At 46.2% G+C, this 19465-nt stretch overlaps 1 protein-coding gene across 2 annotated transcripts in view; it reads right to left on the bottom strand.

The window, feature by feature from the left end:
• Positions 1-19465, bottom strand: part of SMYD1 (SET and MYND domain containing 1) — a 28001-nt gene that overhangs the window by 5755 nt on the left and 2781 nt on the right. The window contains exons 2-6 of one of the 2 annotated variants that reach the window (XM_051619541.1): positions 11140-11316; positions 9980-10193; positions 8200-8330; positions 6240-6278; positions 3124-3316 (exon numbers count right to left, since the gene is read on the bottom strand). In XM_051619541.1, the coding sequence (XP_051475501.1) occupies positions 3124-3316; positions 6240-6278; positions 8200-8330; positions 9980-10193; positions 11140-11316 (754 nt within the window). The remainder of the gene's footprint in view (positions 1-3123; positions 3317-6239; positions 6279-8199; positions 8331-9979; positions 10194-11139; positions 11317-19465) is intronic. The other variant, XM_051619542.1, reaches the window with a different exon arrangement.

Genomic DNA, 19465 nt, shown 5'->3' with positions numbered 1-19465 from the left:
TTACCAAATGTTACCCACCCTGAGAAATGCTGTCATTACACCCAGTGACCATGAGATGGTTGACCTCTGATTTCAGCTGTGTCAAGAGTGAAATGTGTTTTCCCCATACAGCCCAAGGAAGTTTGGATTTCACTGTGTATTTGAGGGCACGAGGCACATCTAAGCATGCCTGGCAAAACACTAACCACCTTCTAAATGGGTTAGAATTTAATGTTGAAATATAACATTATATCCAGCACAATCCTTTATCTTTCACTTTTCTGAGCCTCTCAAGTTTATATTTTCAAACTATTCTAGCTATCACGACCTTCCTTTTCATAAATGGGAAATCTGAAATCAGCCCACAATCTCATGACTCCAGGAGCTTGCAGGAAGAACCTGGTCTGGAGACACATGCTAGAGCCAGAGCATCAGCATGTGGCCAGCAGCCAGGCAGGACCTCTGTGTGTGGATCAAAAGGAGAGACCCAACAGTGCAATGAAGGATGCAAAGACTTGGAGTCAGGACAGTGGGACTATCCTGTTGTCTTTTTTTCCCACAACCAGTCAGTCAGATTTTTGAGGAATTTGTGAAATTCAGATAGTTGAGGAAAGCTGTTGAAAATGTAGGGTGGAAGGATAAGCAGCAGCTATTCAGAGCCATGTACCCCATATGTATTTATGGATACATATGTATGTGTTATGATTTATTGTTCTATATTATTAGACTGAAGCTATGGTAGCTAATCAGATTTTGGCAGCTGTCTGAGCAGCATGCAGGGTGTCCTGGTGTGCAGAGCTCACACAAAGACAATGTTAACATCAGTGCAAATCACATCTCTATGCCTGAGCAAAGACTCCTGAAATAGATATTTGAACCAGCACTTCCACAGCAGCTTTGTCCAATAAAAATCCTCTTCTGAATTTATTAGATCCGTAAGCCTGTTGCCATTATGAACAATGGGAACTTTGCTACTGTTTGGAAAGGGTGAGGGGCTGGAGGTCAGAGCAGCTGTTGAGGATGGAAGCTGTCAATCTTGAACATATTCATAGCACTTTTTCCAGGCAGCTGGGAACGTTGCTGCTCCCAGGCAGGTGGACCTGAATCCAGGAAATGCCATAGGACGTGCTCTGCGGGTGAGGTCAGGCTGGATACCGATTGTCTCTGGATGGAGTGTATTTTTTATAGCTGAAATCAGGCACCTTGCATGGTTACAGGCTTTTTCTATACAAGCACTTCAGATTGTGGAGGACATGTATCCAAAAGTGACAGGACAATGGGTACTGGTCACAAACTGGTATGCAGGAGATTTCAGGGGAATATGAGAAAGTACTTCTCTACTCTGAGTAACAGAGCCCTGGAACAAGCTGCCCAGGGAGGTTGTGCAGTCTCCATCCTTGGTGATATTCAAAGCCTGCTTGGATGTGTTCCTGTGTAACCTGCTCTAGGGGATCCTGCTCTAGCAGGAGGGCTGGACTAGGTGATCTCCAGAGGTCCCTTCCAAGCCCCACCGTTCTATGATTCTGTGACTCTGTGGAAGTGCACATCTTCCTGCTGCGTGCTGTAGAGCACCTTGAATGCTCATTGAAAAGGGGATGGTGCATCTCACTGCTCAGGCAAGGCTTGATAGCAGGTACTGAATGAGAGCTGAGGTTTTGTTATGCCATCCACTGGAGGAGGTGTTCAAAAATACTTCTGCAGAAAATGAGATGAAAAGGCTTCTGCATCAGAGGACTGAGCTTTACATTAGAAGTGGGGAGGTTTGGCACTCAGGATTAGCTTTAGGATGAAGCTTGATAATTTAGTAATGGGATCATATAGCAGGGTCTTTTGCTCTTGTGGGGAACCCAACAAGTAAAATGTTTCATTTAGCAAAACCATGTCCTACTTCCCATGGGAGCTTCCTGATACCAGTTTGATCCCGTATCTCCAAAACTTTCTGAAGTAGAGACGTTTGCTTTGCAATTTCCAGCCTTTCCTGAGCACTACTGGTATGGAAGAAGAGTCACAGGACTGAGCTTGGATTTCTAGTGACTCTCCTGAGCTGGAAGCTGACGTTTCGTACTCATTGCCAGGAAGGTGCAGCTCCCTGGGCCTCTCCTGGTGGCAATGCTGATCTAAGAGGTCATGGTTCTTCACCTTTTCTGTTTGATCCTGCCCCATGAGTGACTCATAGTGTAGATCAACTACTTGGTAATACATTAAAATGCTCTTGCCCTGCCTTGCCTTGCCTTCCCTTACACATTCTGTAAAGCTTGCAGGAGTAGAAACCCCCTAAGCTAACTCTGCCATGAAGGACAAAATACATGAGCAATTATATCCTTGGGCAGAGGAATCAAAAAGAAACTCTTAGAGCTACCAGCATGCTAATAAACTGGAGCTCCTGGCCCAGCAACACATCCCACTGCCAACAGCAAGACACAGCCTTACACCCTCCCACTCCATGACTTGTGAAACCTCCAAGGAAAACACAGATCACTTAAAAATGAATGGTCAAACATGTTAATGCTTCACAGTCAGTCTGCCCACAGCAACCATGCACAACTGTCAAGAGATGGTACAAATTCCATGTGACAGGCCTTTGAAGTGAGAGACTGGAAGTGCAGGCTTCCCACCTTCCTGGAGACAATGTGATGGTACAAGTTTTACAAACCCTACAGCTTCAGCAGTGCTGCTGAGTCCTGCCACCACTAATCACCTACAACACATTTTCCTTTCTGGTGTTCAAAACTTTGCTTCCCTTTCAGTTCCTCAAAAAAACCCACAACCTAAACACCAGCATTTCTCTCAGCTCCTAAACCTAATATTCTGGACCTGATTTTCTAGACCCACTTTAGCATTCTGCCTGTGGATGGACTGTTAGGTTAGAGTTAAAGGCAACTTTTGTGGGCTTTTTTAAATTAAAAACTGTGCAATATATGCACAATAGGGATTCAATTAGCCTTGCAAAGTGGGTTCGAATTGGTGTTGTGCTCAATCAAGGTTCAGTTCTGTTTTCATTTTTCACATTGGTCACTCAAGCTTCTGCCAAGATCTGTCTGTGTTGCTATTAAGCGTGTCCCCAGGCTGGGGAGCTGGGGTCACAGAGACACACAGATGCCTTGGTGGAGGAGATGCAACTGCCTCTGGGTTTGGACACCATACCTTGCTTCCCCCCTCCTTCACTGCCAGCATCAGGTCATCCTTGATCTGTTTCTTGCAGTGCTCACAGGTGCAGTCAAAGTAATACTGCTTCTTCAGCTGCTTCCGCCGCTCCTCACTCACGTTGAGGAAATCCACGTAGGAAACAGTCAGCTCATCCCCTGGAGAAATCTTGCTCAGTGCCCGCAGCTCGATCCTGGGTGCAAAGGAGACAAGATGTGGACTTGGAGAAGCAGCAGAAGCAAAGGTGCAGCCACAGAGCCATCAGGGACAAACCCTATGACCTGCCCCTGCCGTGCAGAGGTGAGCCCTTGCCCCAGGGTACTGCTTCAGCTCTTCAGGGAGGCAGTGCAGAGATGGGCAGCTGTCTGGTTACCTGAATACAAAGTAAAAACATGGTCACACCAGTTTCTTCTGCCCCTCTGCAAGTGCCTGGCAGGGATGTATAAGGGTCTGAGCTATAAACAGATCAGGACTCCATCAGTTTCTCCAGATGAGGGCTGGACCTAGACATAAAGACGACCTAAGATTCTGTGATTCTGTGATGAACTTTTACTGTGTTGCAGGAGATCTCAGCAGAAGGAAACCCTGTGTGAGCAGAAATACCCAACCCAACCTTGCAAAATGCTGAGTTTGTACTTTGGGTCTTATTTTAAGTACTGCTTTGCATGCTACCCCCACATCACTGGCTAGACTCCCAGTTCCCAAGCTGTGCTGCTTTCGGTATCATTTTCACTCTGAAAAGTTACAACAAAATTCTTCTGGGTGCTGGGTAAGAAACATCCTCACCCTGTCTGTGCATCTGTACCTAAAGGCTTAGAAACAATTATCTGGAAATTGCCTTTTATATATATATATAGCACATTTGATCTGGTATTGCTAATATTAAACACAAGGAAACCACCAGTCTCTGTTACTAAGCCAAAATCCACAGCAAATCCTTAATGAGGGGCTTTTGGAAAGCCAGATCTTTGCACCTGCCTTTCTGGCATGTCTTTCCCTGCAAAAGATCTTAAATACTGCGGGCACTCAAAACTTCCCTTGCTGTTTCACTCTACAAGTTAAATCTCCCAGCTACTCTGGGCCATCTCAGTCAGGAAACCTGGACAAGCACAACTGGCTGAAAAATTTGGCCAGAGTGTGAAAAAGCTCCACCAAACACCAACTGCAAGGTGGTGCTTCTGTACCCTTCTATTCCCCCAGCTGCCAATGACCCTACCCACAGTTAGAAATAATTCACTTGAGACCAGTGACCTTCAGGTCTCTGCTTAAACTGGTTAGTTGGTTAGACATATTTTTGCAGCTAGACATACTCACATGTTATAAAAATGAGGCCAGTCCCATGGTCTGAGCTCCACCCTACCACTGCACTACAGTGTCTACATCAGTCCTGAGATTCCCTCACCAGGGGCAGCCTCTGCCTTGATCCTCCTCCTGCTGAGCTCAACAGCGTCTTTGACGTACACACCTGCTACAAGATGGACCTGGAGAGGACCTGCTGGCTCCCACCTGAACAAGTGGGGCTTCAGATGGGACCCAATGAAGGTCTCACCAAAGGCAGAGGTGGAATAGAAGCCAAAGGTCTCACCAGGTGTATTAAAAGTATTTTGGGGAGGACATGACATCTTCTCACATGACTTTTCCTGTGTGACCTTATTTCTGCAAGGGGATTGTACTTCCTGTGTAATTGCCATGACAAGCTCTCAGCACCAAGGGCATAGCTCTGAGCCTTACAGCTGTGCTAAAGCTGCTGTGAAAACTACTCCCCAAGGCTGATCTTGACCTTCTCTGGGTGTTAGATCACATCAACAGCAGATTTCATACAGAAAATTATCACTAAACATGCCATCATCACCAAGGGCAGCTATTAGTTATGTCACAACCACAGGAAAATGCCAGTTAGGGAAAGGTGCAACCTGCTACTCCAGGAGAAAGTGCCTGAAAAAGAGCAATTCCCATCAGAAAGGTTTACATGTACAGACATTCCTGCTCAGACTTAGTGGGATCCTGGTTAAAGTGAGTCATGCAACCAGAGAAGTAAAACCAAGCCTCTGACTTTCATGATGCCCCTGACAGCCTAAGCACCATAGGTGTATTTTAAGCAGCCATCCCTTGTGTGGAGGGGATTGGAAGTGTTTGGGATAAGCCTGGAAACACGTGGCATAGTTTAAATGCTATAGTTAAAGAAACGCTGCCAGCCGAGAGCTTGTCCCGTGCTCTTTCCCCAGTCTCTGCCCCAAGTACCCAGGACCTCAAAGCACACACCACAGGCACAAAACTCAAATTGCCCCAAAATAGCAACTCTAATCAGCAGTGAAACTCATTTGCCTGTTTTTATGGTCCTATCTATAATGCCTTGAGTAAGTGTAAATGGAGAAGAAGAGGGTTTCAAACATATTTCACTGAGGAAGTTCAGTGTTTGCTTGAAATTAAAGTTTAAAGACAACATCGTGTCTTTAACAGGACAGACCACAATATACCAAGCACAGTAAGCTAAGCAGAGAATTTCTTCTTGTTTTTTTGCACACCCTGTAGTGATTTCTTTAGACTGTATCAGGTAACAGTGGCATCATTAAAAGCTAAAATATTAATCAGGTATTAGGGTTTAAAAGGATGAAACCTACATCTCAGGGTACTGCTACTGCAGTCAACGCATTCAATGGGTACCGTCTGTTGCAGAACTTTAGTGTGTCAGTAATGCAATCATTTCTCATCTCCTAATATGCAAGGTTTTATTTTGGGCTGCACGAGATTAGAGAGACCTTGTTCTGACTTTCATGCTCTTGCCGTAGTCAGGGGAGGAGAAATGAGAAGTGGAGAGGGGAAATACTGGCAGGGAGGAAGCCAAGGGAGAGGGTGGGAAGGGAGCAAATTTACCATGGGGGACACAGATGCAGTATTACCACTATCATTTTAATTTACTACAAAATGCAGGGTTAAGTGAGGTTTGGGTTTAGTGGGGTTTTACACAGGGGAGGAACAGATTTTCAGAAAATTGGGAAAGTCAAATTTTCTACAAACAGAAGGAGCCCCTTGGGCTGTTTGAAACTTTTCCATTAATATGGGGCATGAGGGGTACAGGGCAAGGGGGAAGGATGATACTTTCAAGACTGACCCACCTCATCTGTGTGTGGAACATTGATCTTACAGCCTCATGACTGAAAGACAAAACAAAAATCTCCAGTTTACACAGTTGCTGGCACAAGTACAATTTTAAAAGAATGGGTACACGGTGTGGGGCATTGAGGGATCATCCTGACAGGGGGTGAGGGGGCTCCCAGTGCCTGGCTCATGTCTCACTGCATGGAGAGCTTCACTTTTGCTTTGCAGCTGCCATAACTGAAGTGCCCATCACTGGGCCACAGTGGATCTGGGCAAGAGCTGTCCTGGGACTGTGATTTTAGGAGTGGTCTCAACCAGGGGATACACAAAACCTGCTTCTGATGTTTGGCAGGTGCAGTAGGCTTAGCTGGCCTGCACAGCAGTGTCTCCACTAGCATGAGTTGTCATGCTCTTTCATACACAGCTTGAAAGGAAAATCAGGCTGGGATATCAACAACGAGGACTGTACTCTGTGTGATGAGTTTAGTGGGTCCTCAAGTCTGGTGTTGTGCCCTGAGCACTGGTCGAGAGCTCCTTTCCCACAACAGGGGTCGATCATCAGGTTTCCACAGAAAGACAAGAAACCCTCATAATTTGCCTGGCCAATAACAAGATGGCTAAGTTCCAAGTCAGTCACAGGATACCTGTGGGAGCTTTGACCAGCTGCCAGGCAAACAAAATGCCATTCCTCTACTTACCCCCCAGAAACTCAGACTTCAGGCTTGCTATCTCTGCTGATGGCCTCCTCCACTTTCCCACTATGGATCTGATCCAGGGCAACTGGATATCAGAGCACGGACTCCAATCTGACTTTGGATCAGGCTCTCTTTCCCACCAAGGTAACCATCCTAATGCAGTTTTGTTTTCTCTTTGCTCATTTTCCAGCTCCTTGGTGAAAGCTGGTGTAGTTTCACCAGGTAAAACCAGCAGGGAGAACTGGACTGCACAATGTGTTAGTCAAAGAAAGGGAGGGTGGTCCATGAAATTATAGCATGGAAATTCATCAGATCTTAAGACCAAGTGGAAAATTTGGATAAAATACCATAGATGTGCAGTTTCTGGCAAGCAGTTTCCCACAGTTAATGTCTTGCACACGACACAACATGCTGGATCAGCAGCAGTTCTACCTGTTCCGGTCTGGGAGGAGGTTGGGAAGAGCAGAGCATCCCTCCCACAAGCTCCCCTGAGCATAGAGACCAGCAACCTCCACCCCCAGCTCTGCTGAAACATCCCTGAATTTCCCACTTAATCTCTTTTCATTCTTATATGTCCCACAGAAGTTTTCTGATAGGACTTAGATGGGAACAGGGAATGCCCAGCAGATTAAGGCATCCTGCGCTCACACGTGACTCTGTTTGCAGATAAGAGTCATTAAGATCCCATTGCTAAGGAGTTAATTAGTAATTAATAAAGATGGTATCCTCTCGGAAGGATGAAGGCTTGTGTTAGAGATAGTTACAAACACATCAGCAGATAGTGATACACAGGCTTTAGTGATAGTGTATCACAAGACAGTGATTGCAAGCTTTAATTACAAGAAAATCTTGGACTGTGGACTCAGTATAATCTTAATAATATTTTAACTGTAATTGTTCCTTAACTATTTATAAATAAACCCGCATTATAAGGGTTGATCTGGTACTTTATCTGTCTATTTTGATTCTGGTTTCAAAACTCACAGAAAACAGGGAAAAAATATTTTCTGGTTCCCTGGGCTTGGGGTCACAATTCGTGTAAATTTTTTTGTGCATCAGACAAGAATTTTTTAAATAACAATAACGAGAGAGAAAACAGCTCCTCTTGAGAAAGAAAATCCTGATTTTTTTTGATTTTTTTTTTTTTCCTGAGCTAGAGAAGGAAACAGGAATAAATACATTTTCTGGGGCAAGGATCTGACACTGTGGGGTCAGCAGAGTCTGCTGAGTTGCCCATTTGGATGCATTTCCACTGTGCCCAAGGAAAGAAATATCCACTCACTTGCCATTGTTGAAGATGACGGTACAGTTGGGCCAGCAGTCATGGTTGGCCTGGCAGAGGTTGGGGAAGATTCCCACACCAACAGCCTGCAGTCCTCTTTGGTCACTGAGGGTAAACCCATTGCAGCTGATCTAGTCCCAAAACATAGGCAGGAAGAAGCATTAAGGGAGAAGAAGCTGAACTTGGCTACACTCAGGCTTTCTCAAGTCCCACCAATGCTTTAAAAGAGGTTTCTCTCCAGCACCCCCATCTCCAAACTTTAAGGAGAAAGGAGCAGTGCCTATTGCAGAAAGTAATTGTAGAAACAACATCTTTAGTTGGGATAAAACATCAGAAGAGAAGCAATGCAGGACTCATGCAGGTGGACCAACTCAGAGCAAAGCTGAGTAAATGCTGCAGAAAATGTGCTGTTGAGATTCACTTGAGATGTCTAAGATAAATTTGATTTGACCATACATTGATTTCCTTATATTCCTTCTGCAAATAATTCATAAAAAGGTCACAGGAAAATGAATCTGAGGCAATTTAAGGAGAGCCTAGGCAGAAAGCAAAGTTCAGGCTTATTAAAACAGGTATCAGTTAGAAATTAACCTTGAGAGCTGCATTCAGCCTGGTCACATTTGTGGAGGGGCCCCCAGAGCTTATAAAAACCAATTACTACTGTTTGATATGAGTCCCAGACAATTTTCAGAATGACTGCTTTGGGTGATATATGCCAAGAGTAAATGATTATATTTTGATATATTATCACATAGGAATGGAACAGTTTTTAGTCACAAACATAAACAAAGGAAATATTTGCAAAGAGAAAATGCAACAGGATACACCAAAGGAAATAATTAACTCAGCTGCTCATTATTTTGCTCTGTTAATTCTCTTATTTCCTTTCTTAACTGATTCTGTGCTTTATCTATGCTTCCTTACTTCTGCACAGGCAAGCTGTGTTGGTCACTAGTACACAGGTCTCCCTGAGCCCAGAGGACTGGATTTTCCTTGTGGGGTGGGTACCAAAGGATGCTGTGTCCCCTCCCTGTGCTAGGGCTGTCAAGGACAGCTTTGTTGCCACACTGGCCACCAGCAGAGTTGTGAGCAGAGTGGGCTCCTCAGCTGAGCTCACCCCTGGTCCCTCAGCTGAGGGGTTTGTGCAGCCCAAGACACACCAGCTTGTACCAGGGCTGGGGGCAGAGCAGCTCAGCCTGAACTGGCTTCTGGGAACTTCCCTCTCTGCTACACTGAGAACAAAAAATGGTAGTTAGCAAGTTAGAAATGGGTAATAATAAATATATTTAGCATCTTTACCTATTTATATGAATATACACATGTAAAAATATAATGCATAAAATATATAATAGACATCAATGCATATATTAAAATAGTTATGTTACATTAAAATATACTCTACATATCATTATTAAACATATATTTAATTAAATTTTCTTAGCTCCCTGAGGTGCAGAGGGTGGGACTTGTGATGACAGCACAGCACCCATGGTTCAGTGAGCCACTTGCCTGCATGTTTAGACAGATAAAAGGTGTCAGACCTTGCCCTTGCTGTGCCTCAGTTTCCCAGTGCCAGTGCAGAAGATGCAGATGGAGAACGTGGCAGGATTCAAACACCTGCCACAAATGCCAGTCTCGGCTATCCCAACCCCTATGGCATCTTCTGGGCAAGAGAGGGATGAACTCGGGCACCCTCAACTCAGGCCAGTTGGAGACTTTATCTTGGGGAGCTGGCATCAAGAGCTGCCCCCTGTTTGCTCTCCCACCCCCCTGGACGTACCACCCCAAAGATGTGGGAGATGAACTGCACGCCGAACTGCTGGCTCTGGGGTGGCCAAAACTCGAGGAAGTTCTCCACATCCACGCGGAGCTCCTTCTTCTCCTCCTCATCAAAGCTGTCCACGTGGTTCTGCAGGTCATCGATGGAGACCAGGCAGCCCTCCGCCAGCCCACTGCCTTCCCTCTCTATCTTCCACATGATGCGGGCAGCCAGCCTGGCCAGGAGAGAGCCCCAGGTGTTAGCACCACCACCCAGTGCAAGGGGAGGGACTGAAGGACATCACAGTTAATATCGTGGGTTGAGAAATTACAGAATCACAGAATCACCAAGGCTGGAAAGGACACCTCGGAGATCATCAAGTCAAGCCTATGACCTAATGCTGCCATATCCAGCCTTCCAGGGATAGTGCCTCCACCACTTCCCTGGGAAGTCCATTCCAATGTCTAACCACCCTCTCCATGAGGAAGTGCTTCCTAATATCCAATCTAAAAGCCTCTCCTGGTGCAGCTTCAGGCCAGGCCCTCTCGTCCTGTCACTCATTGCCTGGAAGAAGAGCCCGACCCCCATCTGACTAAAACTTCCCTTCAGATATTTGTAGAGAGTGGTAAGATCCCCCCTGAGTCTCTTCTTCTCCACTTCTTTGAACTTCTCTGTGTGCAGACAGACAAAGATAGGATCAGTTTCAGATGGCTGATGCTTGGTCACCATCCAGAGGCTTTTGAAGGAAAAGGAGATGCCGGGGTTTGCCCCAGCATCCATGTTCCCAGCTGGAGAAGTGCTACAGACCCCCAGGTCCCTGGCCCTCCACAACAGCTCCCATTTCCTTGGGGATTCCTCTCATTTTCTTATGATGGAACCAGGATGTGAGCCCAAATCAATGTATCCTGTAGGCAAACTTAGCCTCATGACATTTGTCTGTGGTAGAATTTTTAGGCCCTACCACCAAAACAAAAAGCAAGCACACGACCCCATTGCATCCCAGATGCTCCTCCAGGTCCCCCTCCCATGAGCTCAGGAATGCTCCTGGCCTTACCCAAACCAGCTCCCACCTCCACCCCATCCAAATCACCCAGCTCTTCCTCACCACCCTCTGGAGGGATGCCCTGTCCTCTCCCACTGTCCCCAGGCTGCCAGCTCAGCCCCTGGGGAGCAGCTCTCACCGGATGTTTTCGGAAGGTGCCTTTCCATGCCTCTTGATGGCAGAGCACTCATTTTTGTGGTTCAGCCAAGCCGCCCTCTGGCAGGTCCTGTCGCAGTAGAAGGCAAACTTGCACTGGCCGCAGCGGTGGAGCTTCTCCTGCCGCTTGAAGCAGGTGTGGCAGATGACATGTGTCAGGCTGGAAGGACAGAAGGACCTTGGTGAAGGGTCAGCTCCACCCAGCAAGGGTTCTGCCAGCTTTACATCCCTGGGCTCCCCACGCCCACTGAGGACAGACCCCCTGAGATTTTTTGGGAGGACAGAGAAACATCTCACCCAGGTTAATCCTTCTACACTTGCCCAGTGCAGCTGCTTTTCTGTTTGGCCACACCAAAGAGACAAATATTTTGTTTAAAGGAGGCCAGTAATAAAGCATTCCCCTGCCCTCAGCCCTCTTGTCTGCAGCTCATCTGCTCCTCCTCAGCACCGCTGCTGTTCATAGGATCTTCCGCCTGGTTTTGTTCTGTCTGGCCCATGCTGAAGCACCAGCCACACACTTGCTGAGCAGAAAGGAGATGCTTAATGAGTTTGTAGAAGAATGTGAAGGCAAAGAACCAGCTTGAGAGTTTCACCTGCCTGCAAAGTCTCCCAGTTTGGCTGAAGTAAAACCCCTCCTGAGCGCCAAGGTTTTCCTGGGCCCCGCATGGGCCAGGACACAAAATGGAGCTGTGGCCACCACCACGTCTGAGAGGCTTAGGAAAACCTTAGGTGAGAGGGACCAAATGAGAGCAGGGCTCTGAGCTGTCCTGACTGCCCTCCTAAGCTTTTTTTATGCTCATGGGGATAAAAATATCCATCAGAAATGCTCTGCTAGTGAGCAAACCACAGGTGTACCACAATGAATAAGAGTGATAGATCAAAGTGATTGCACAGGGAAACCTGTGTTTGTGCTGCTTGAAACCAAGAGGTGTTTCCATAGATTACAAAGCAGCTTTGCTTGTCAGCTATTTTTGTCACTGGGCCAAAGGTGGAACTGTACTGGAGGCATTGTGCTTGGCAGTTGTGACACTGTGTTGGAAATTACATGAGGAAACCAAAAAAACTGTCTTGTTCAAGGTAGATCTTTTCATCACATAGTGGTTTATGTCTTCTTCTCCTTCCTTTGGTCATGGTACATGTCTCCTGTCTGTCCACCATAAGGAGAGAGCAGCACAGAGCCCCAGTCCTAGTGGGTTTGGGGCTTTCCTGGTCCAAGTGACTCTGCACAGATGTTTAGCATGGATTAGTGAAGATCTGAGGTGGCAAGGCACAAATGGATTTTCAGCTGCTCAGGGTTGTCAAGGAATACCAAACAGCTGAAGACAGGGCAAAGATGGAGTCTCAAGAGCTTGCAGGAGCACAATCTGGAGTAGGACACAGGGTGGACTGGCTGTAATGCCAAGCTTAGGGAGCAGTACTTGCATTTACGAACACCATAAGATTTACTAATAAATCTAGGGGGTCTTTCATCTTCACAAGGCTGGTGTGTTGCTGAGCTGAGAACATCAATGATTTACTGCTGGTCACTGGCCTAGAATATGCCACCCATGAGGGTGCTGTTAAACATGAAAGATAATGAGCACAGGGCCTGATGTGAGGATGTGCTCTGCTATCAGGGCACAAAGTCCTCCCTGTTTAATCCAGCATCAGCTTTAGGACCCTTAAAGCCTTCCTGCAGATGAGCAGATGAAGATTTCTCCTCCAAATCCAAAGGCCTGACATGTCTTTCTCTGGTGGCAGCAGCAATAAGTGCTGCTCACCAGCTATTCCTGCCCCTGGCTCTGTAAGTTTAATTAGCTGAGAGGTTACTGTGAGTTAGACTGTCATGGGCTAACTGGGAAATACCTTTCAAAAGGAGCAGGTTTCTTCTTTGGCTGGGTCAAAACAGGATGTCCAAAAAGCACCCAACAATTGTATGTAAGTATGTAACTATAACAAGGACTGGGGCAGGAATGCATCAGAGGATACTGATGTAGTAGTCTAACCTCATGTCCTCCCTCTGAGAGTTTCCAGGGTCCCAGACCAAGGGGAATCCTCCCCCATGTTTCCCTTTCACATGTCCAGCTGCTTGCTCCTAGGACCTAATTCACTGGGTAGGAGGGGAAGACACCTTGGTCTCCTCCTGTCCAAACAACTTCAGGACTTTCCCCATGGTGCTAGAGAAGGCTTTTCACTGCCTGGTTTGGTGCCCCCAGCTGCCTGCTTCTCCAGGCAACTGCCCACTTTACCTCTGCCTCCAGCCAGACTTGACAGTACAGGAGAACTTAAATTGCCATCACTTAAGACAACACTTGACCCAAGAGACAGGTTCTTCTCATTGCAAAAAGCTCTCTGACCACAGACCTTCATTACCAAGGAAATATTGTCATCACCCACAGCCCATAGTGGGGAAACTGAGGCACAAGGAAATAAAAAATGTATTAATGATCCCAGGGGGAGGCTGTGTTGCAGGCAGGAATCAGAGCCAGTGCTCCAGAGTCCCCAGCCAAAAGACTGTCCTGCCTCTTCACTATACAGACATATATATATATATAAACATATGTATGCATATTTATATCTATCACAGCAGACTTAAAATGTGCTTTCATTCCTCTGGCAGTGTTGTGTAAGCTGCTGACACAAGCCACCCTGTGGCTTGGCTCTTGCAGGATGAAGTCCATTGATTTAAAGCAGAGGGCCACTGATTTAAAGCAGGATGACTCCCAGTAGACAAAACCACGTGTGAAAATGAGGTTTGGAAAATGCCAGTGAGCAGTGCTGGTGCACAGGAGGGAGCACAAGGTAAGCATCTGGGATGGGGCAGGGCAGAGCATGTGTCCGGGAAGGGGGATGCAGCCAACTCCATTAAGCCAGATGAAAGAGCTGGGAGCTGGTGAGAAGTGCAAGGCTGTGCTCTGTCAGCTGTCAAGTCAGAGGGACAGAGAAATGCAAGAGAGATTACACTCCTTGTAAGGCAAAAGAGAGCCAGAGGGCTGATAAAGCTTGGGTGGTTACTTTGTGCCGGAAAGCACTGGGAGATATCTCCTGCAAGGAAAGGGGCTCCCTCCTGCTGCCTGTGTGCTTTGGGAGCAGTCAGAACGTGAAAAGTCAGTTAAAGAAGTTTCTCTGTGAAGAGAAATTACATGTCAGAGGGGAATGCAGTGCAGCAAAACCCGAGTCCTCAAAAAGGGGTTTGTCTGCCCTCAGCTCTCTCTCTGGGAAGAGAAAAATACTGAAATGTCAGCTTTGCATTTTGCTGTTTATCTTAGAAAGTGTCCAGAGTTTCCAAAGCAAACCCAGCTGGTGGAACTCACCACCGGCTCTGGAAAGCCCTTGTTTCTGAGGAGATGCAGAAATGCCCACAAAAAAAACCTATACGAGAGTTCCTGAGGAAGCAAAAGAACAGTTCATGTGGGATTGGAACTGCAGACACAATTACTCACAGGCTACCTGACTGGCAGGTATAAGAAATATTGCATCTCTCACAAAACCTTTGCAGGATCCTCCGTGCTGGTTTAAAAGAGAATTGGATTTATTGATAATATGAGTTACCAGGACTCCAGAGGCTTCAGTTCAACTCTTGGAGAAGTAAAAAAAAAAACAGGAGACACAGGTATTTGAGATGTAGTGCTTAAATCTTCAACAAACGTTGCTCAAGCACTGCCTGACACTGTGAGCACCTAAATCCTGCAGGTGGTCCTGGGCAGTCATGCAAACTTGTGTTGTCCCAAAGCCAGACACCCCGAATGGGGATGGCAAAGTGGGGCTCTCCCTTGGTCCCAGGACTGGACCTTACAACAGACCCTGATACCATTTTTCCTGGTGGTAGACAACACCAAGGACACCAAAGGCTTGCAATAGTCCACAGTCTCCCCTGTCATCCTCTCTGCAATGCTTAAGGTCCCCCGAGGACAGGAGGAGCAGTGTGAGGTTACCAAGTCTCTCAGCCTGTGGAAATCACTGATCTATAAAGCCTTCTCTGTCTGGCCAAAAATGTTTTTAAAACAAGAGAAAATGGCTCCAGATGGCCCAGATGGAGCTGCTTCTCCCTGTAGAGAGAGCAGCCCATGGCTACATGGTCAGGATGTTGCATGGCCAGTCAGCACTGAAGATTTCTGGGGAGACTTAGGGCACCAACCCAGGAGCCCTGGAGGTTTGAGCCCTTACAGACCCAGTGATCAGCTTCCCTTGCTTTAACACAGGGACAACACAACTGCTTTCTGTTGTGTCTGTGTACACCATGGCCTCTGGGGTGATCTCTGGCCATTCATTCACTGCCATCTTCCACACATAGTGAGAACTTCTTTTTTTCACCCTGGCCAAAAGCAGGATCTTTGTTAGGACAGTGATGTCTCCAGCCCATCCAAGCCCTGCCACGTCAGGGATTTAGCACTGACCTGGGGGCAGGTGCCACTGACTCACTAAATTACTTTCTTGGGAGCCTCAGGTTTCTTTGGCTTCTCATGCAAGAGTCAACTGAGCTGAACTTGCAGGGGCTGATGAACTCTGATGTTACGTAGATGAGACGCACAACTACTACTGTTCCTGGACACAGCTACAGGCTCAAAAGCCATGATTCAATGTGCCAGCCAACACATGCAAGAGGTGACAGGGCACTGTCAACTAAATTGTGGCTCCTGCAAGGACAGCTCTCAGTGAAAGCAGAAGAAACAAATAGCTCTTGTGACTCTCTGGACTGGATTCAGATGGATTCAGATCTGTTGGACCTGACAGGGCAGAGGGGATAGGAAATATATTAACCTGATCTCTGCCATATGCATAACCCAAACATCTGCCAGCCACTTCTCATCCAGCACCCACAGTGTCTCCCTCACTGATCTGGAAAAGCAAGGGCAGATGGCTGTAGTGCAAAGGAATAAAATGAGGATTTCACTGAATAGCTAACAGACATGGTGAGTGCTCACAAGCTATTTAATGTGAGTTTATTCTGTTCTGTACATGACAGATGACACACACAGATGACCTGACTTGCACCTAGCTCTGCTTCATATTTATTATTGGCTGGCCAAGCTTCTCTCTCCTCAACATCCCACAGAGGATGGCATAAGAATAGCCAAATAGACAAAGTCCACTTGGCTTTCACAGCAGAGACTGTAACATTTCATTAAACACAACAGCCTAAGGAAACACACCTATCCTCTCAGCAGTGAAAGTAAAAGGGAGGTATTCAATATTTGCTTTCTATTGAAGGTGCCTGTAATGGTGAATTATTAGCACAAGAGAAGTTTTGCTCCTTTAAAAAAGAGGGTTGGAACTTAGTACTTTTATCTGTAAAATGTCAGGGATGTCACATCCTCGTTTGTCTGCTTTGAGTGGATAATTTATTTTAGATTAATGCTAGACTATGTTATTTTTAGTTTTTCATTACAAGCTTTCTCAGCCTCTTGTTAAAAAGGTGTGCATGTGGTTTCCTGTACAAAAGGTTTTCACTTGGATTTTATTTAAGCTTTTGAACAAATGAAATAATAATAAAAAATCAAACCCCAGAAAATTTTAAACCATGTGAATATTATCCCATTAGCTCTCAGTTTATATTGGTATCAACTCAAAGAATTTACTTCCATAATCTTTTCAGAGTTTTACTGTTATGGAAAATTGTGTATTTCTTGCATCCCTAGGTCTTCCCCACTACAATAACTGAGTTTCCCACATTTCCCTTGGAAAATGCTTTGAACCTGCTTCACACATCAAAAAGGAGTGCAAAAATTGCACTGCCTCAGGTCTGTAGCAATTTGCAGATTGCTCATCAAGCAAATCTTCAGGTGATCTTGGCTTTCTACCACATGACCCTGTTTGCCTTGGCAACTTTCTCTCAAGCTCCACTGGCCAAAGAGCAAACCCTTCTCTTGCTGAAGGCTGATAGAGTTGTATTGGGCATACCCATGCCTGTAGGAAATAAAAGTGTCACAGGCTTGAGAGCCAACTGAGATGCCAGAGGAGAAGGTCACACATACTGTACATTGAGCCCAAGCAATGGAAATGCCATCACCCTGAAGGTGGCTGTGAGGAAAGGAGTCCTGGGCTCTTCAAAGAGAAAGGGAAGAGGGAAGGCAGGATTAAATCCCAGCACGCAAGCAGAGCACCAAAGAAAGCTTCAGTGAGAGGTAATGCCAAAGGAGAATGCACCAGAGCTTTGCAAATTGAAAAAAAGTGACCCAAACAACGGCAAAAAATTCCTTGGGAAGACATATTGCCAACCTTCTGCATCTATTTTAGGGCAAATTGGGCCTGACACTGGTGTTTTCTGAGTGCTGTTTCAGCTGATAACAGCAAGGCTGGTTCAAACACAGATCAGAGAGTGTGTCTGCACTTTATCCAAGCAGCAGACTACCAGAGATCCCACTGAGTTCTGCAGTCCCTTTCTATCAGTATTCATGGTCTCCCTAAACAGTCTCCCCTAGTTCAGGCAGAAGTAACAGGCATGATGCAGGAGTCAGTAGCAGGTGACCACTGTGTTAAGCAAAAGGTTACAGAATCAGAGAATGGTTTGGGTTGGAAGGGATCTTTAAAGGTCATCTGTTCCAACCCTCCTGCAATAAGCAGGGTTAGCCCTGTGACTCATACCCTGGCTGTGAAATCTAAGAAACTATGAGCTGGCTGATTCCTTTGGAACCTTCTTTAGCTTCACTTTGAATTTTATGTACTTCTGGACTAAGAGTTTCTGGCACCGGGTAAGAAACTGCTGCTCAAATAACCATAATTGGGTCGAAGAGCACAAGCCCTCACCAGCCTTGATGACTTCAGGGACCTTCAGGATACCTGTGACCTTTAGAGCCTTCCAGGGTTAGATGCAGTCTGCAGATTTAGACACCTGGAAGTGCTCATCTGTACCCTCAGTGTCTTCAGTAGAGATGCTATCATCCCATCAGTGGGATCTAGAAAGTCATTCAGCACACCAAGGCCCATGTCTGTGTTCAGTGCACTTTCTAGTGCTTCATGGACTATAATGGGCACTTAGGGCACTTGCCTGGACACAGGAACCTAGTGTTATTTTAGGCTCTGCAGGGACACCCATCTGGTCTGAATGAAGGCCTGATTCTCAAATCCTGTTCTATACCTGTCAGCCCCAGGAGCATGTCACAGACACCCTGGAGCCTCTCAAATGACACTAAACATTTATAACTGAATCCTGTCCCTATCTCTGTGGAGATACCTTAATTTTTGATGTCTTAATTCTCAACCTGAGTGTCAAAGCATATTGCTGGAGAAGACATCACATCAACCTGTAGGTTGGTCCAGGTGAATTGATGGGTCTTACTTGCTCAGAGTATGATGGCTGACTACAGGGTTGTGTCAAAGAAAACATTTCTCCTTTTCCTGGAAAAATGTAATTTTCAACACCTCCTCAGCCTCCTGGTGAAAGACAGACACTCATACAGTGCAGGTGGGTGACAGGATCAGGTCCAAGTTACTTCAGCTGTTCCTCACATCAGTTTACAGAGATGGCCCTTTGCATCATTTAAGCCCAAAGCACAGCACATCCACACTTTCTGCTGTGAGCACCTAACACTTGGTGCCAAAATCAGTTGTTCAGCCTTCTTCTAGAGTTGGCGCAAAGAGGTTTGTTCTTCCAATAGTTTCTCAGAGTATGAAGGGTAGGTTTCTGCTATGCAACAGCCCTATGGAGGGGTTTCTCCTTTACACACCTGAAGTTAAACACCTATAGCAGATAAGGCACATTTTTTAATTTCGTAACTCTGTTCTTCACCAGGTCAAATTATGATCAGCTTTTATGGGGCTCCCCCACTTTTGAACAGTGACACCTCTCATCTTTTGACAGAGAGAAAAACACATGCTGCTTTCCATCCTGTAGTACAGCCCCACCAAGAAAACTGTGCTGTATCTCTGAAGAGTTGCTTCTGCTAATCTGCAAAACAGGCCTTTGCTTCACCTGCTGGGTTGCCATGTCACCTGCAGCCACACAGAGGATTGCAGTGTGGTTACTCTGGTATGGTGATCCACACAGAAGCTGGTTTTAGCAGTAAAATCAGGGGCAGAATTTCAGGGGCTCACCATCCACACTGGGATCAGCCTGCCCCAGTAGCTAAGCTCCTCAAAGGGCTGAAAAGTACAGACAAACTTTTCCAAGTACTCTGCACTCTCATGCTTCCATGGTGGCCTTTATATACAATGAAAGCCGAGCTCTGTGGAAAATCTGGTCGCATATTTGGAAGGACCTGAGCCAAAAAGTTAAACCTGCCAATCACTCCTATTGGAATTCCCTTTCCATAGCACACATACACACCGCGCTCAGCGAGAGGCAAAGATGCTGACTAAAACTGGGATGAGGGACTCTGTACTTCGGGTTT

This window comes from Apus apus, chromosome 4 (genome assembly GCF_020740795.1).
Source record: "Apus apus isolate bApuApu2 chromosome 4, bApuApu2.pri.cur, whole genome shotgun sequence".
In the NCBI taxonomy this organism is placed as follows: domain Eukaryota; kingdom Metazoa; phylum Chordata; class Aves; order Apodiformes; family Apodidae; genus Apus; species Apus apus.
This window is presented reverse-complemented; position numbering and strand designations above follow the sequence as displayed.